At 43.9% G+C, this 16790-nt stretch overlaps 1 protein-coding gene across 12 annotated transcripts in view; it reads left to right on the top strand.

The window, feature by feature from the left end:
- The window catches only part of SRGAP2 (SLIT-ROBO Rho GTPase activating protein 2), a 254501-nt gene that overhangs the window by 217947 nt on the left and 19764 nt on the right, over positions 1–16790 (top strand). For all 12 annotated transcript variants that reach the window (XM_003822926.6, XM_008976531.5, XM_063599687.1 and 9 more), the window contains 4 exons: positions 1652–1712; positions 9169–9246; positions 10168–10302; positions 12186–12291. In XM_003822926.6, coding sequence (XP_003822974.1) covers positions 1652–1712; positions 9169–9246; positions 10168–10302; positions 12186–12291 — 380 coding nt within the window. The remainder of the gene's footprint in view (positions 1–1651; positions 1713–9168; positions 9247–10167; positions 10303–12185; positions 12292–16790) is intronic.

Here is a 16790-nt window from a genome sequence, read left to right as displayed (position 1 = left end):
TATTTGCTGAATGCCTAGGGTGCAGTATGGGTAGTGGCAAAGTGTTAGGTCTCCGAGGGAGATTGCCTGGGTTTGAATCCTGGTTTTGCCACTTGCCAGCTGTGTGACCATAGCAGCTACTTAACCTCACTGAGCCTTCATTTCTTCATTTTTCTTTTCTTTTTCTTTTTTGAGACAGGGTCCCGCTCCATCACCCAGGCTGGAGTGCAGTGGCTTGATCTTGGCTCAGTGCAACCTCTGTCCTCTGGGCTCAAGCAGTCCTCCCACCTCAGCCTCCCAAGTAGCTGGGACCACAGGTGTGCAACACCACGCCAGGCTATTTTTAGTAGAGACAGAGTCTGTTGCCCAGGCTGGTCTCACACTCTTGATCTCAAGTGATCTGCTGGCCTCGGCCTCTCAAAGCGCTGGGATTACAGGTGTGAGCCACTGCACCTGGCCTCACTTTTTCATTTTAATGAGTATAATAATAATAATATGTACTCCATAGGATTGTTACCAGCACTAGTCCAACTAAAAGACTTATTAGTACATGGCCTCACACCTCTTTAAATTCCTCTATAAATGGTAGGCACTAATGTTCATGTGTTAATAGGAAATATTACTCTCCTTGCCTCCAGTCCCCTCCCCAGTCGTAGAAGGCAAATTGAGGCCCAAAAAAGTTCAGTGACATGAACCAGACTGTGAAGCAAAACAACAGAGCAAAGATTGACATCTGGGAGGCCTGCTTCTTTGCTTAGTACCTGTTAGTCCCCACTATTTAGAGTTAGTTTTTCTTTTCTATCTTACCTTTTTACCAAACAAACCCTCTTTCTGAAGCTCCCATTGGTTCATTCTGCTACCTTCAACTGAGAATAATTGAGCACCTCTTATGTGAGAGCATCATGGCCAACCCTGGACACCCAGGAATTGACATCGGATCTGCTCTTGTGAAGTTTGAGGTGTAGTGGTGACAAGTGCCAACAAATATTCACATCCACACATTGGAGTCACAGTCAGGGTTGAGGAGAACATACCCCCAGCAGGAGCAGCTCATGCAAAGCCACGAGGCAAAGGAGGACTTTGCAGAACAGAAACGTGGCCAGCATAGCTGTAGCAGAAGCTAGGGGAAAGAACAGGCAGTGGAACTGGAGACACAGGCAGGATTCCTGGCATGCAAGGCCGTGTAAGAGAGTAATGAGAGGTCTTTGAAAGAGTTTAAATAATGAAATGTGCCCTTTTAAAGATTACCTAATTACTACGTGAAGGAAGAGAAATGCGGGTCAGAAGATGGCAAGGATGGGAATTGAGGTATTGGTGGATTGAACTAGGTTGGTGGCAGTTGAGATAGAAGCGAATGGATTTGAGAGATATTTAGAAGGCAGACATGACAGAATATTGATTAATTAGGTGGTGGAGAAGGTAGTGAGAAACTGGTTTGGGGCAGAAGATGATCAGTTTTGTTTAGGACATGCTAACTTTAAGGCATCTGTGTAGCATTCCATGTGGGTGGTTGTATTTTTGTGCTCTGGAACTTGGAGGACAGGCCAGGTGCTTCTTTGTAGACCGGCCGGTGATCCACTAAGACAGTTCTGCACGGTTTGGCCCGTTTTCTCTGATCCTGGGCTATCTCTGTTTGAATATTCTAATGTTGTGTTTCCCTTTGGCTTTTCAGGACTCCAGCCAGGCAATTCCTCTGGTGGTGGAAAGCTGTATCCGGTTTATCAGCAGACACGGTAAGCAGGATGACAGCCTTGTCCATATTTGTGCAAAGATTGGGAAGAACTTCCAGGAATTCTTTGTAGAGTAAGAATAGAGATTGACTTCCCATCCTGACATTCTCAGAAAAGGAATAAATTCTTACTTGTCCATATAACTTTTGCTACCTCAAAATAGCCACACCTAGACATTGAAAGAAACGCATCATATATTTTGACACAAAATGCCTCAGCCACTTATCACGCAGCATTTTTTTAGCTTGAGAGTAAGTTTGAAAATGCAGCTGTTATGTAAATACAGCTGCTATTATGTGGTAACAGTAGTTTCACCATTACTCACAGTCTTTGCAAGTGTGGGTATCTCCCACTGTACAGCCTGACCATTTTGTCACTTTCTGTACCAGACTAGTTTGAAAACAACTCCTTTCCCAATGTTGCAGTGATTCCTAATAATCAGTTTTTGTTCTGGTTTGGTCTCACTGGATACAGCATGGCCAAGGGCTGAGTTAGTAGCTGGTCTTAAAGTTGTATCCAACTTTTGAGAATCTGCAGAGGCAGGCTGCTTCTCAGCCTAGGTGAAATCATACTCTCTTCTACTTGGATGAAGCTGAATCTTATAAACACCATTCCTCACCAGCTACTGGTCTCATTGGACAGAATTTAGCGATCGAAATAATTGCCAGAGATTTGATTTCCCAGGGATTAGAGTATTTATAAAGGACAGAACTAGTGCTATGAAAATTTCTAGGAACTGGGCATCAGAAATTGTTTTTAGATGCTGTTCTTTCTGTGATAGGAAAAGGGGCAGAGTGACCTTTCTGGAGCTAAGGAGGTAGATAAAATATTGCTTGTCTAAAGTCAGAGGCAGCTATTCTCTCTCCCTCTCCTTGTCTTTTTCTCTCCCTGTAAACTGGGACATTGCTCAGGTTCATTTTTGGAATAGTAATTATTATAGCATGGTTACAATTGATCTCATTCTAATCAGCTATAATTTTTAAATCTTATCCCTATTCATTTAAAGTAACAGCATTGTATATCAGTATTGAACAGTCAACAAATTTATCAAGTCCCTGATCAATGCTGGGTACCATGCATTGCCATGTAGGAAAACAGAAACAGGAATAATATACTCTTCCTGTCTTTAAGTGGTTTTATAATGCAGTTGGGAGAAATAAGTAAGCAAGTGATAAGTTAAAAAGAGATAAGCTGTGGTAATTCAGAATAGAGTATAAGAAATTTCACAAGATAGTAATGATTAACAGTCAAACAGTTGGCAAAGAAAAGTCCAAACTGAGTTCAGGGGAGGATGAATTATTTGTGCCTAAGAGACAATAGGAAGAAGAAAGTCTGAGCCACTGTTTATTAGCATACATTTCATTCATTCAACGAATACATATTAGTTGCTTATTATATCCCAACAAAAAGTTTCTGCCTTCATAAACCTTACATTCCACTGAAAGGTGGATAAGCAAATGACCAATTGATCAGCCAGCAAATACAATATGTCAGGTATTGGTGAATGTCATGAAGAAAAGTAAAGCAGGGTGAGGGGATGGAGAAGGAAGAGGGAACACTGTTTGAAGCTGGTTCAAGGAAAAGGCTTCTCCTAAAGTGACATTAGGGCAGAGTTGTGAGGGAGTAAGCCTTGTGGATATCTGGGGAAGAGTATCTTGGGGAGCGGGAACAAGTGCAGAGATCCTTGCCATATGCAGGAAGCCAGCGTAGCTGGAGCAGAGCGAGTGAAAAAGGAAGCGGCAGGAGATGAAGCTGGAAGCCAGACTCTTAGGGCCTCATGTGCTAGGATTGGATTTTATTCTGAGGGAGATGGGAAGCCACTGGAGAATTTTGAACAGGGAGTCATCTTTTTAAAGGATCCCTGGTGCTCTATGGAGCTAAGACTGTAAGAAGGAAACAGGAAGCAACTGCAGTAGCCTGAGGAAGACATGATGGTGGCCTAGAACAGGGTGTTAGCTGTGGTATTTGCTGAAAAGTGGACAGGTTCCAGATATTGTGGCATGAATGTACCTGTTTCTGCCCCTTACAGCCGCAGTGCATGAGTGCTTCACCATTACTGTGGTGAAGCTCTGAGGAAATGGGCACATTTATATGTTACTAATGGGAATGCAAACTGATATAACTCTTTGGAAGGGAATTTGGCAGTATCTAACAAAACTTCATATGCACTTACGATCCAGCAGATCCTAGGAATTCTAGAAATTTGCCATGAAGTTACATCTCCAACAATACAAAAATGCATGCGCACAAGGTTATTTGTGACAGCATTGTTTGTAATTGCAAAGTATTAGAAACAACCTAAATGCCCATACATAGAGGAGTGGTTGAAGAAACTATGGGACATTCATTCAATGGAGTACTATACAAGAATGAGGAAGATTTCTTTGAACTAATATGGAGAGATTCCCAGGATATGTTGTTAAGTGAAAAAAACAAAATGTGAAAGAGTCTGTATCGTGTAGAATACTACAGATGCTCCTCGGCCTCTGATGGGGTTACGTACAGATAAACCCATAGTAAGTTGAAAATGTACTCAATATACCTAGCCTAGGGAACATCAGAGCTTAGCCTAGCCTGCCTTAAATGTGCTCAGAACATGTACATTGGCCTACAGTTGTGCAAAATCATCTGGCAACACTATACACTGTAGAGTATGTGTTGTTTACCCTGGTAATCATGTGGCTGACTGGGAGCTGTGGCTCTTTGTTGCTGCCAAGCATTATAAGAGAATATCGTACTATATTTTGCTAGCACAAGAAAAGATCAACACTGGAAGTATTTCTCCTGAATGCATATCATTTTTGTACCATCATAAAGTCAAAAAATCATAAGTCAAACTATTGCAAGTCAGGGACTATATATATAGATATTCTTTTGCATTTCATTACCTTTTATATAAGAGAGAAGAAGATATAAGAATATCCATGTGTCTTCTCATTTCTGCAAAAAGAAATGCAGGAAGGATGAATCTAGGAACTAATATTTAATTGGTTGCCTATAGGGGATGGATGGAAAAAACGTGAAAAGAATGGGGCAATGGGAAATGGTAAGGAGTGGCATTTCTCTTACCTTAGTGTAGTTTTGACTTTTAGAACATTAGTGTTTCCTGTACTCAAAAGATAAATAAACAAGCCGAGCATGGTGGCTCATGCCTGTAATCCAAGCACTTTGGGAGGCTGAGGTGGGCAGATCACTTGAGGCCAGGAGTTCAAGACCAGCCTGGCCAACATGGCGAAACCCTGTCTCTACTAAAAATACAAAAAAATTAGCTGGGTGTGGTGTTGGGCACCTGTAATCCCATCTACTCGGGAGGCTGAGGCACAAGAATCACTCAAACCCAGGAGATGGAGGTTGTGATGAGACCACACCACTGCACTCCAGCCTGAGTGATAGGGTGAGACCCTGTCTCAAAAAAAAAAAAAAGATAAATAAATAAATAAAGGCAGAGTATGGGTACAACCCAAAATGGAATGCAGACAGTAACATATAAACCTAACTGTATTACAAGTGAATAACATAACCACAATGAAGAGAATGAGGAAGAAAATAACCTAAGTAATTTGTCTTGACTGTAATATAAATCTGAAGATAAAAAGATCTCTAAACAAATATTTTACAGTAATTAGTAATTTTTTATCACACAGATATGGATTAGCAATTCTAAAAGTATTTTATATATATTCTAGGATCAAGCAAATAAATATATTGTGGATTTTTTAACAATTGAGCACATAGTAGCTGCTCAAAAAACATCTGTTCCACTAAATTGATTTTTCCCAAATAGGGGCTTAAGGTGTTCATGAACTCCCTAAAAAACCATAGTAAAAATTTTTGTGTATAGGCATTTAATGAGGATAGAGCTCATAACCTGTGTCAGTCTTGAAAGAGTCTGTGGCCCACTGAATGCTGGGGATTTTCACATCCTAACTATCCTCAAATCCCATGGGAGGTAGACATTATAGTCCCCATTATATAGATGAGAAAGCTCAGTGGTGGGTGAGGGTGATTCAGGAAGGCTTAAAGGAAGAGAAGCGATTTGAGGAACAATTGAAACTGAATCATGATGGAAAAAAACAAAAAAACAAACCACCATTTTCATGAGGAAGGGAGCAACGTAACGTGAACATGGGATGGCTGCTGTAGAAATCATTTCAAGAATTCTCCAGGAGAACAACTTTTGGCAATGGTTGGATCCCGTGCACAATGGAAGGTTTTGTGCCATTTCCAAGTAACTTAGTCCAAGTCTGATGAGTTTTATACTTTCATGTTCATGTGAACTGAGAAAAAATTTAAAAGATCATGGATGTGTCACTTTGGTTATGTAAGGATTCGCCTGCATTATAATAAAAAGCCAACTGGTTTTTCCCTTTACTTTCTGGAAACCAGCCACTTATTAATGTTTCTGCTTCTAGAATCTAGAGATTCTGTCTGTTGAGCAAGAACACATAGTAGTCCCTCCAAAACATAAGTTCTCAGGAGGAAACAGAGACCAGACCTAAAGAGAGCTCCGTGTGTTCCAGGCCTGCTGCCTGATTTCCAATGAGCTCTCCTCTCATTTCTTCTTGTCCTGGACCCCCCAGGCCAAGGCTGCTTTTCCTTGGTGTCCTAACCTACCAAACAGTATCAAGATGATGACGCTCTTTCAGGAATTTTTGCAATGGCTTCACCAACTAGAACATAGTGAGTAGCCTGGTTTCCGAGATGACATTTGCTTATACCATATTGTGACATGTGGCTGTTTCTCTCAAAGCACTTGTTGTTTACATACTATCTTTAAACAACATTATCTGGCTTTTACATCCCATTTGTAACTAGTATTATAGTCCTATTACACTGGTACTAATGAGGTTTTAACATTGCCTGCCACTCTGTGAGGAATGTTCTGGAGATTCCTTTACAGGAGCAGACAACTTAAGGCCTATTACAAGCCAGGTAACTATATTTCCTCTGCTTACTTCTTTTTTTTTTTTTTTTTTTTTTAATTGATCATTCTTGGGTGTTTCTCGCAGAGGGGGATTTGGCAGGGTCATAGGACAATAGTGGAGGGAAGGTCAGCAGATAAACAAGTGAACAAAGGTCTCTGGTTTTCCTAGGCAGAGGACCCTGGGGCCTTCCGCAGTGATTGTGTCCCTGGGTACTTGAGATTAGGGAGTGGTGATGACTCTTAATGAGCATGCTGCCTTCAAGCATCTGTTTAACAAAGCACATCTTGCACCGCCCTTAATCCATTTAACCCTGAGTGGACACAGCACATGTTTCAGAGAGCACCGGGTTGGGGGTAAGGTCATAGATCAACAGCATCCCAAGGCAGAAGAATTTTTCTTAGTACAGAACAAAATGGAGTCTCCTATGTCTACTTCTTTCTACGCAGACACAGCAACAATCTGATTTCTCTATCTTTTCCCCACATTTCCCCCTTTTCTATTCGACAAAACCGCCATGGTCATCATGGCCCGTTCTCAATGAGCTGTTGGGTACACCTCCCAGACGGGGTGGCGGCCGGGCAGAGGGGCTCCTTACTTCCCAGAAGGGGCGGCTGGGCAGAGGCGCCCCCCACCTCCCGGACGGGGCGGCGGCCGGGGGGAGGCGCCCCCCACCACCCTCCCTGACGGGGCGGCTGGCCGGGCGGGGGCTGCCCCCCACCTCCCTCCCGGACGGGCTCTGCTTACTTCTTAATGTTGTTTCAGCTGGATTCAAAATCTCAGTCCCGGCCTATGTGGTTTACCTCCAAAGGTCTAGCTGATAGAATTCATCTGCCTCCTCACTGAGAAACCCTCAAACAGTGGGCAAAATGTAGCATTAGTCTATTTTGTTTTCCTAAAATAAAATTTGAGATTTCTCCAGCATGTCAAGGCTTTTGAAGGATTGTGCCATAACAGAGGGATTTTGACAGAATGCTTAAGATTGAGACCCAGGAATCCTGAGAAAAGCTGAGCGGTCCTGATGCAATCAGAGATGCTAGTCCAGTCCAACCCCTGGGGCTGGCACTGATGACGCACTTGCTGGATTTCTCACCCGTTTTGCAGTTGTGTGTGTGGTGCTGTCTGTAAAAGCCATGTCCATGCTCAGACTGACCAATGTGGTTCCAGCCTCTGCACTTGCACTCCAATAGGCTCCAGAAGCCTGGTGTTGAGGACTGAGTATGATTGCAGCCACAAGGCCTGAGTTTGAGTCATGGCCCTGGTTCTTACTTCCTGTATAACTTAAGGCTGGCTATCACTCATCAATCCCCTCATGCAGAGAATGAGATTGTTGCCAACCTTTACCTTGTTGTGACATTATTACTTGTGAGGACCAAGTAATTTATTTCTGTGAAAGCATTGATTAGCAGCACTCACTATGCCAGCATTTTTTTTCATGATTTTTTTCTTTAACAAAACCAATAAATTCTTGTGCACATTATCGTAGTATAACATTCATGCATGTTTGTCTTTAGAGTAAAGCTGTAGTCAGGAACCAGTGCCTAGCACAATGTCTGGCAATACTATCTGTTGACTGATCACTTCATAGCAAGCTTGTTCAAACTGTGGCCCATGGGCTGCAGCACAAATTCGTAAACTTTCTTACAATATTACGAGATTTTGGGGGGATTTTTTTTTTTATCATCAGCTATCATTAGAATATTTTATGTGTGGCCCAAGACAATTTTTCTTCCAATGTGGTCCAGGGAAGCCAAAAGATTGGACGCTCCTGACTTATAGTTTCATGTTCTCTCTTTTTCATGAGTATTGAAAGCATTGCCCCCTTGAACAATCAAACCGTGTTAAAACAGCTAAAGCAATATTATAATCTCAGACCTTATGAAACTCCTCTGATGAGAACTAATGCCTTGACCTATTTCCCATTCTTTTTTTTTTTTTCTTTGAGATAGAGTCCACTCTGTCACCCAGGCTGGAGGGCAGTGGTGTGATCATAGCTCATTGTAGCTTCTAACTTCCAGGTTCAAGTGAACCTCCTACCTGAGCCTCCTGAGTAGCTGGGACTACAGGCATGCTACAAGCACTGTGCCTGGCTACTTTAAAACATTTTTTAGAGACAGGGTCTCATGTTGCCCAGGCTGGTCACAAACTCCTGGCCTCAAGCAGTCCTCCTGCCTCAGCTTCCTGAGTACATTTTTCTATTCTTGACCCTAGATGATTTTAAAAAGTACCAATGGGTCACTTCCTTGCTTTACAGATGGGAAAAGAGAGGCAAAACAAGGGAAGGAATCTGCCTCATAGTCGCCCTTGGAGTCAAAAGAGGCTCTAACTTGGTGCTTTCTAATGAAAATGAATGCCTCGAAATTATTCCAGTGACTTTTCCAACATCCTTGCACATGTTTTTCTCCTTTGGCCTAAAGAAGAGAGACAGCGTGCTTAAATACATGCTGGCTGGGGGAGACAGATATTCAACTAAGCTTGGCACTATGCTTGTGAATTTGCTTTTTCTTCTTCTTGATCAGTTTTCTGTGTATTTCCAGGACTACAGCATGAAGGAATTTTCCGGGTGTCAGGATCCCAGGTGGAAGTGAATGACATCAAAAATGCCTTTGAGAGAGGTAGGGAATCAGTCTTGAAGATAAAACCAAATATTTGCCAGCCCCCTGGGGTATTGGCTCCACCCTTTCTTCTCTAAGAGGTCCCCAGAGGTCAGGAAGCCAACTTACCTGTCTCTTCAGGGGGTACCTGCTGTCTTGTACACATTCCCCTGTAGATATGCAGAGAAATACCAGGGCACATCCCAGTTTCCTTCTTCCTTCGTAGCCCTACCCATCCTGCCTCTTTCATGCCGATGATCTGCCAAAACCCAAGAAGTTAACTATGATATCTGGGCGGTTTATGGCTTCACCCGGAACCCTTGGTAGCAGTTAATATCAAGGCTAATGCGCTTGTTCATTGTAGCCCATTTATTATTTTGTGGGCTATTAAGGTAATGGGCAAGCTTTGGCAATTTCCGTCACTGTAATGGATATATATAGTTTCAATTTGAGGTTGGCCCTATCATTAAATCTAATTACATCTGATATGAAATTTTCCATAGGGAGCTCTGGCATGATTGTTCTGTAAGTAGGTGTTCTTGGTTGCAGGCCAGGAGACGTGAGAGCCAGTCTCAGGAGCTGGCCTCCTTGGCCTCATTTTTCTCCCCGCAGGGGCTCAGTCCCAGCCTGGTTTCATGATTCTTGTGAGATACAGTTGCTGTGTCCCATCCTCAGCCCATAGGGAATGTCCCTGAGCCAGGCTGGCACAAGAGAGTTTATATTGGTGGACTCATCTGCTGTGCTTTGGTCCTGGAGCCCCTGAAATGGAGCAGTCTTTGCTTTATCTGTTCCCTGGTCTGTCCCACTCATGGCCACCATGCCGGGCAGAAAGCTGATGGATTGGGACCAGGACATGCATGGTTCACCCCCTCCCCACGTTCGTCCTGTGTGTTTTTGCCTCTCTCACTCTCTTTCATTTTCGTGGGGGTTGCTTATCCTCAGGAGAGGACCCCCTGGCTGGGGACCAGAACGACCATGACATGGATTCCATAGCTGGTGTCCTGAAGCTTTACTTCCGGGGACTGGAACACCCTCTCTTCCCCAAGGACATCTTTCATGACCTGATGGCCTGCGTCAGTAAGTACCATTCTGGCTTCAGATTGGCTTCTGGGCTACAGCACCGGTAGCAAGAGATAAAAAGTTTCCACAGGGTCTGTGTGTTCTCATAAGCTTTTCAATGAAGTTTTTCTTTTCCCCAGTGAAATTTCTCCTCAGCCTCACTCCGTCATCCCCTGGTGGGAGGGGAGGAGGAAAGACTTTTCAGTAAGAATCTAGGACCCCCCAAGTCAGTACTCCTGGCTTTTTTTTTTTTCTTCTGATTCATCTCTGGGCTTTATCTTTTTTTAGTAAAATACCTTTATTTTCAATTATGTATTTGAAGCTTATACATTAATACTTGTGCTTTTCATGGTACAAGGGGGAAAAGCATAAGCGTTGCAAATATTTCATGCTTGTTGCATTAAACAAGACATGGCTTACCTGCTAAATGTATTAATATGTGTTCTAGGAACAAAAGCCCTCTGCACATTTAAAAGTAGTAATAGGATACTTTCCCAAAGAGAAAGATATATTCTCTGCTTTATCCTCTTAGGAGTTCTCTGCCTCTTACTCTAAAATTTGGGTCTTGAAAAGCTATTCCTAGCCATTTGGTTTAGCTTGTGGTACTGGAACACCCTCTCATTTGTTTGCCAGGGAAAACAATCAATGGAAACTTGGATTAATACAGGTCGGCCTGGAAGCAGGCCCTGTCTGACTGATGGCTCCAGAGGCTGGAGGGAGTGGTACCTTTGAATGGAGAAAAGATCCTTCTTCCTAGGTTGACCAGATCTTCATACCTGCTGAGTTTCCACTTTCACTCAGTATCTGCCCTGAGTACTTGTCCCTCTCTGTTATGCTGAGAAATGCCCAGGGCATTTGGGAAGCTGGCACTCTGGTTTGTTTTGTTGACTTCTGTTTGTGGGAGTCTAGTGGAAGTGAGTTATGTGGGTGATTAAGAATGTGATTCCCTTGGGTCATGTCTTTGTCTTTTTCCAGGACTGGGCCTAGGTGAAGTATCTTAAGCTGAACTGGGGTTGCCAAGACAGTTCAATATCCCTTGGCTGCCCAGTTCTTCCCTAGAGATACACTCTTCTTCCTAATCCAGTACTTCCCAACTCTTTTTCATATAAAGGCACTCATAGAAAATGACAGTGTTTACATGGCACACTGTGGAAGTGAGAGGCTGCCTATGATGGAGGACCTGTAATTGACCTATAATTAACCTCTTCACAGCACAAGAAAACCTTTCAGGTCTCCTTCACAATATCACTACATACCCAGGGGCCTGCTACCTCTTGCCTCAGGCCACTTTTTACTCATTCATAGTGCAGATAAGGGAGGGAGAAGATAAGCCACATTTGTCCAGAGGATGAGATGGCATGTGTGGAGTGAGCAGGACAGGCCTCTTGCACAGCCTCTCTTCCCACCGAGATGTAGGCCCTTTGAGGCTTTGTGTTGAGCAGTTACAGCAGGTTGGCGGCAGCTCCCTGTCAGTGGTTGTTTGAATAAGAGGGTGGTAGATACTGTAGGGAACATTTCTAACCCCATTCCCTGTGCCCAAATCCAAATCCAAATCCAAACATGTTATTAATAACAATGAGATTACAACAACGCTAGTTCAGTTTAATATTAATAATGTGTAATAACGAGTTTGGATTTGGATTTGGCACAGTTCCCTGTGCCCAAGAAGTATACACCTTACAGCCGGCAATGGTAAATGTCTGGAGCCCAGCAGGTGCCCTCTTCTAACAGCCCTACTCCAAGGAGCAACAGGGATGACACTCCTGTCACTGCACCAGTGCTGTGTGTGGGCTTGATCTGATGCTGTCCGTGTTGCCCCTGCTGGTAGTAGGGACTTCTGATCATTACTGCCTGGGATCCCAGTCATAGTGGAGGATAACACATGGCTTTCTTCTTTTCAGCAATGGACAACCTGCAGGAGAGAGCTCTGCACATCCGGAAAGTCCTCCTAGTCCTGCCCAAAACCACTCTGATTATCATGAGATACCTCTTTGCCTTCCTCAATCAGTGAGTAGCCTTCCCAGTGAACAGCTAGATCACGCTTTGGCTTGGGCACTGGAGGTTCCTCTATGGACCTATGCCTATTCATCCCTCCCAACAAAATATTTATTGAGCACCTACTGTGTGCTAGCCACAGTGCTAGACTTATTTAATACATCGTTAAATAAAAGATGAAAGCCTTGATATAATTTAGCTCCTGTTCCAGGGAAGGAAACAGCCAATAACAGATATATCAGGTGGAATAAGTGCTTGGAAGAAAAATAAAAAAGAGTAAAGAGAGGGGAAAGAGTAAAGGGGTCTGAATGAAAGGAGGGAGAAGCACTGTAGTTGAGGTGGACAGCAGAGGCCTGTCTGAGAAGACAGTGTACAAGCAGCAGCCCAGAGGAGGAGAAAAGAGTGCCACGGGGCCATTTAAAACCCCAGAGTCACAGTAATAGCGAGTTTGGATTTGGATTTGGGAAGCAATTAGAAGATTTTTTTTTTTTTTTTGAGACGGAGTCTTGCTCTGTCTCCAGGCTGGAGTACAGTGGAGCGATCTTGGCTTACCGCAACCTCTGCCTCCCAGGTTCAAGCGATTCTCCTGCCTCAGCCTCCCGAGTAGCTGGGACCACAGGCGCGTGCCACCACGCCCAGCTAATTTTTGTATTTTTAGTAGATATGGGGTTTCACCACGTTGGCCAAGATGGTCACCATCTCTTGACCTCATGATGTGCCCACCTCAGCCTCCCAAAGTGCTGGGATTACAGGCGTGAGCCACCGCACCCGGCATGTTACTATCTGATTTGTGTATTTTATTTTTTTTAAAACTGCCAACTGCTTTGTGGAGAAGTTACTGGAAAGGGTCATGAAGATAAACAGGGAGACCCTATCCCAAGGTTACCATCTGGTCTGGCCAGAGGTGTTAGTGGCTGAGTCTGGAGAGCGGTGAGGAGGGGTCAGGTTTGTGATACATTTTGAACATAGCATTAACAGGATTTGCGCATGGATTATACATAGAATATGAAGAGAAAAATCCTAAATTGTTGGCATGAGCGACAGGGACATAGGGAGGTCATTTATGGAGTTGGAGAAGACAAGGTGTGGAGAAAGGAATGAAGACAATGTGTTGATGTGGTCATGGTCATTTGAGGCACTTGTGAGATGTCCAAGTGGAGATTTTGAACAATTGGACCTAGGAATCCAACCCTTAAGGGAGAAACCAGGAGTGGAGCTGCCAGTGCAGGAGTTGCCCATGTACTGGTGGTATTTAGCTAATCACCCAGGGAACGGATGTGTCTACAACAAAGGTCTGAGGAGCAGAGGGTCCGCGGGCATGGATGGGGCATTTCTTCTCGTCCAAGCAGCATGTCCTTGTGTGGAGCAAGCTTTGGAGTCCCCACATGACAGGAAAGGCACCAAGCAAGGACATGTGATTCCTCCCCTCTGAGGCACCTCTGTCTTTTCACTTTGGTTTTGCTGCAGTTTCGCCCTCAACAGCCTAGACCAAAGGTTATAAATGGGCACCCTGAGAGCCAGATAAAGCCGAAGATGTGTTCTCTTCAGGTGTCTATTGTGTCTTGAGAACAATGAAATCATACTTACATTTGGGGAAATTTCACTTTTTAAAAACCTAGATTTCTAGCTTCTTTTGAAAAATTATTAGATCTGGTGATACTGACTCTGCAGTCCCTGGTGGCAGCAATTCCCTGTGGAGTAAGGGTTGTACTCCCTAGATGGGGCAGGCACTCCCCAATTCACCACAGTCCCCAGCCCTCCCCGTTGTCCCCCAATCCCAAGGCTGAATTCAGTTGCTATTTATCATCACTCTTGCTTTGTGGTTTTCATAGAGAACAAAAATGTTTCTCTGGATCCATGAATCTATCAGAGTGGGGGAAACAAAAGGTAAACCAAGGGGCCAAGGTGTTTTTGCATATATTTCTTTGTGAAAATGAAGAGCCTTCTACAAGGTTAGTCTCTGCTTAAAAGGAATACAACTTTAGAGACCATTTCATAAGTGTCAGCTTGCTTCCAAGTTTGTGGTCAACCTGGCCTTATAGGTATCTGGGTTAGTGGCCCCAGCTTGAGACCTTTTCTGGGGCACCCACGCTATCATGTAGCCCCCTTGCTGGCCCTGTAGAGCTACAGAGGGTCCTTGTTCCCCATCTTGTCTCTTCCATGCGGTTGTGTCTGCTCTATTCATTGGCCAGGCCCTGACTCAGCACCACCACTGCCTTTGGGTTGAACACCCCACTGAGTCAGCGTGTTCACGTGCAGCCTGGAAACTCTGCTAATTACTCTCGAGTTAGTCCCTTCAGGGCTACCAGTCATTGTCTCCCCTCAGAGACCAATATCTGCCCTCAACATGAGCCTAGTCTGTGCCCCCAGATCTAGGAGCATGACAGTGGTGAGCAAATGGGGATGAGGGGAAAACAGGGAGGGCTGGGGGACTATATGTGACAGTACAGTGGGGAGAAACAATAGAATAAGCATCCATGCAGGGTTGCTGCTTGCAGAGACGGCAGCCACTATTGAAGACAGCATAGGAATTGCACCAATTCAAATTATTCATTTTGTTTTGCTTTTATTGGTTTTTTTTTCTGATTGAAACGAGATTGATTTGCTCATCAAAGTGTTAACATTAAAAAAATGCAGCATTAATAAAGTGTTTTCTAAAATAATAAATAGAATGCAGGACACAAATGATAAAGCAGACCACCTCCACAGGAAGACAGCAGCTGACAGGCGTGCACTTCCGGACAGGGGTAGCAATAGTTGGCAGGTAGCTCCCGATGCAGACTCTGCTTGGGCTCAGACCATCAGGACCCTTTTTCTTCATTGCTGTGAGTCCTGGATGTATGTGTACTTTATTTCTGGCTACGGTTTGTTCTTGGATTGGATACATTGTCAATCTCAAGGAACCAAAAAAGCTAATATCTCAGTTTCTGTGGGTCTGGAATCCAAGTACAGCTTAGCAGGGGCCCTCTGGAGAGGTAATTGCATATCATAAAAAAGTTAAAAATCCAGAAAAGTGCATGCTAAAAAGTAAGTTTCCCAACACCAATCCTGGCGCCCCAAAAAGCCTCTGTTCCTAACCACAATGCTGAACCTTTTTATGAAGCACAAAAGATGTGTCCAAATCAGTTAGGAGAATTCACTAATAATATGAACTGAAACTGTAGAAATACAGTAGAACTCTTTGAGGACATGGCATGAGTGACTACAAGTCGACACCAAAGATTTTAAAGCAGAGAGTTGTTACTAATGTTATCCATTTTAGGTATTTCTTTGTTTTTATTTTGTTGTTGTTTGTTTGTTTTTGAGATGGAGTTTTGCTCTTGTCCCCCAAGCTGGAGTGCAATGGCGCAATCTCTGCTTACGGCAACCTCTGCCTCCGAGGTTCAAGCGATTCTCCTGCCTCAGTCTCCCGAGTAGCTGGGATTACAGGCGCATACCTCCACGCCGGACTAATTTTTTTGTATTTGTAGTAGAGACAGGGTTTCACTGTGTTGGCCAAGCTGGTCTCAAACTCCTGACCTCAGGTGATCCACCCACCTCGACCTCGCAAAGTGCTGGGATTACAGGCATGAGCCTGTAATTATACCGCGCCTGGCCTAGATATTTCTTTAAAAATAAAAGCCCAGTTTTTTATACTCTTACACTAGACACAGCCTTCAGGGACTTCAAAGATTATTAACACCATGACATTTTACACAAAACTGTGTGCATTTATATGCGCACATATGTGAATTTTTCTGGGGAGAGAATCCCTAGTTTTTGTCAAGTTATTGAAGGAACTTGTGTCCCCTAAATAGTTCAGAACCACTGCTTTAGGACAGGCGCAGTAGCTCACACCTGTAATCCCAGCACGTTGGGTGGCCAAGGCGGGTGGATCACCTGAGGTCAGGAGTTTGAGACCAGCCTGGCCAACATGGCGAAACCCTCTCTCTACTAAAAATATAAAAATTAGCCAGGTGTGGTGGCGCACGCCTGTGGTCCCAGCTACTTGGGAGGCTGAGGCAGGAGAATCACTTGAACCCAGGAGGCAGAGGCCTCAGTGAGCCAAGATTGTACCACTGTACTCCAGACAGGTGACTCCATCTCAAAAAAAAAAAAAAAAGAACCACTGCTTCAGCCCCTAAACTTAGATGTTCCCACTGTATATTGGAAAAGAAAAATGGATTTTCATCTGTATTTTGATGGGAGCAAGAAAATAGACCTAGAATCATGAGACCACAGTCCACGAAGATGTGTCCTCTTCAAGCTCCTGGTCATTGTAGCCACCTATGAATTGAACAGTTCTTACCTTAGCAGGCTTCCCAACATTTTTCATCTTTCACAGAGCTTTGACTTAGGACTCTCAGGACTAGAGTTTGTTTCCCTTTGACCATCAGGCTTCCCAGACACTACTGGTTTTCTTTTATGTTACCAAAACATTGTCAGATCACTCTAAAGTATCAAGGCCTTCCTCCTCTTTGTCCCTCCATGACACCAGGAACTGGCCAGCCTCGGATTAGCTACAGCTTAAG

The sequence above is a fragment of the Pan paniscus genome, chromosome 1, assembly GCF_029289425.2.
Source record: "Pan paniscus chromosome 1, NHGRI_mPanPan1-v2.0_pri, whole genome shotgun sequence".
Classification (NCBI taxonomy): Eukaryota; Metazoa; Chordata; class Mammalia; order Primates; family Hominidae; genus Pan; species Pan paniscus.
This window is presented reverse-complemented; position numbering and strand designations above follow the sequence as displayed.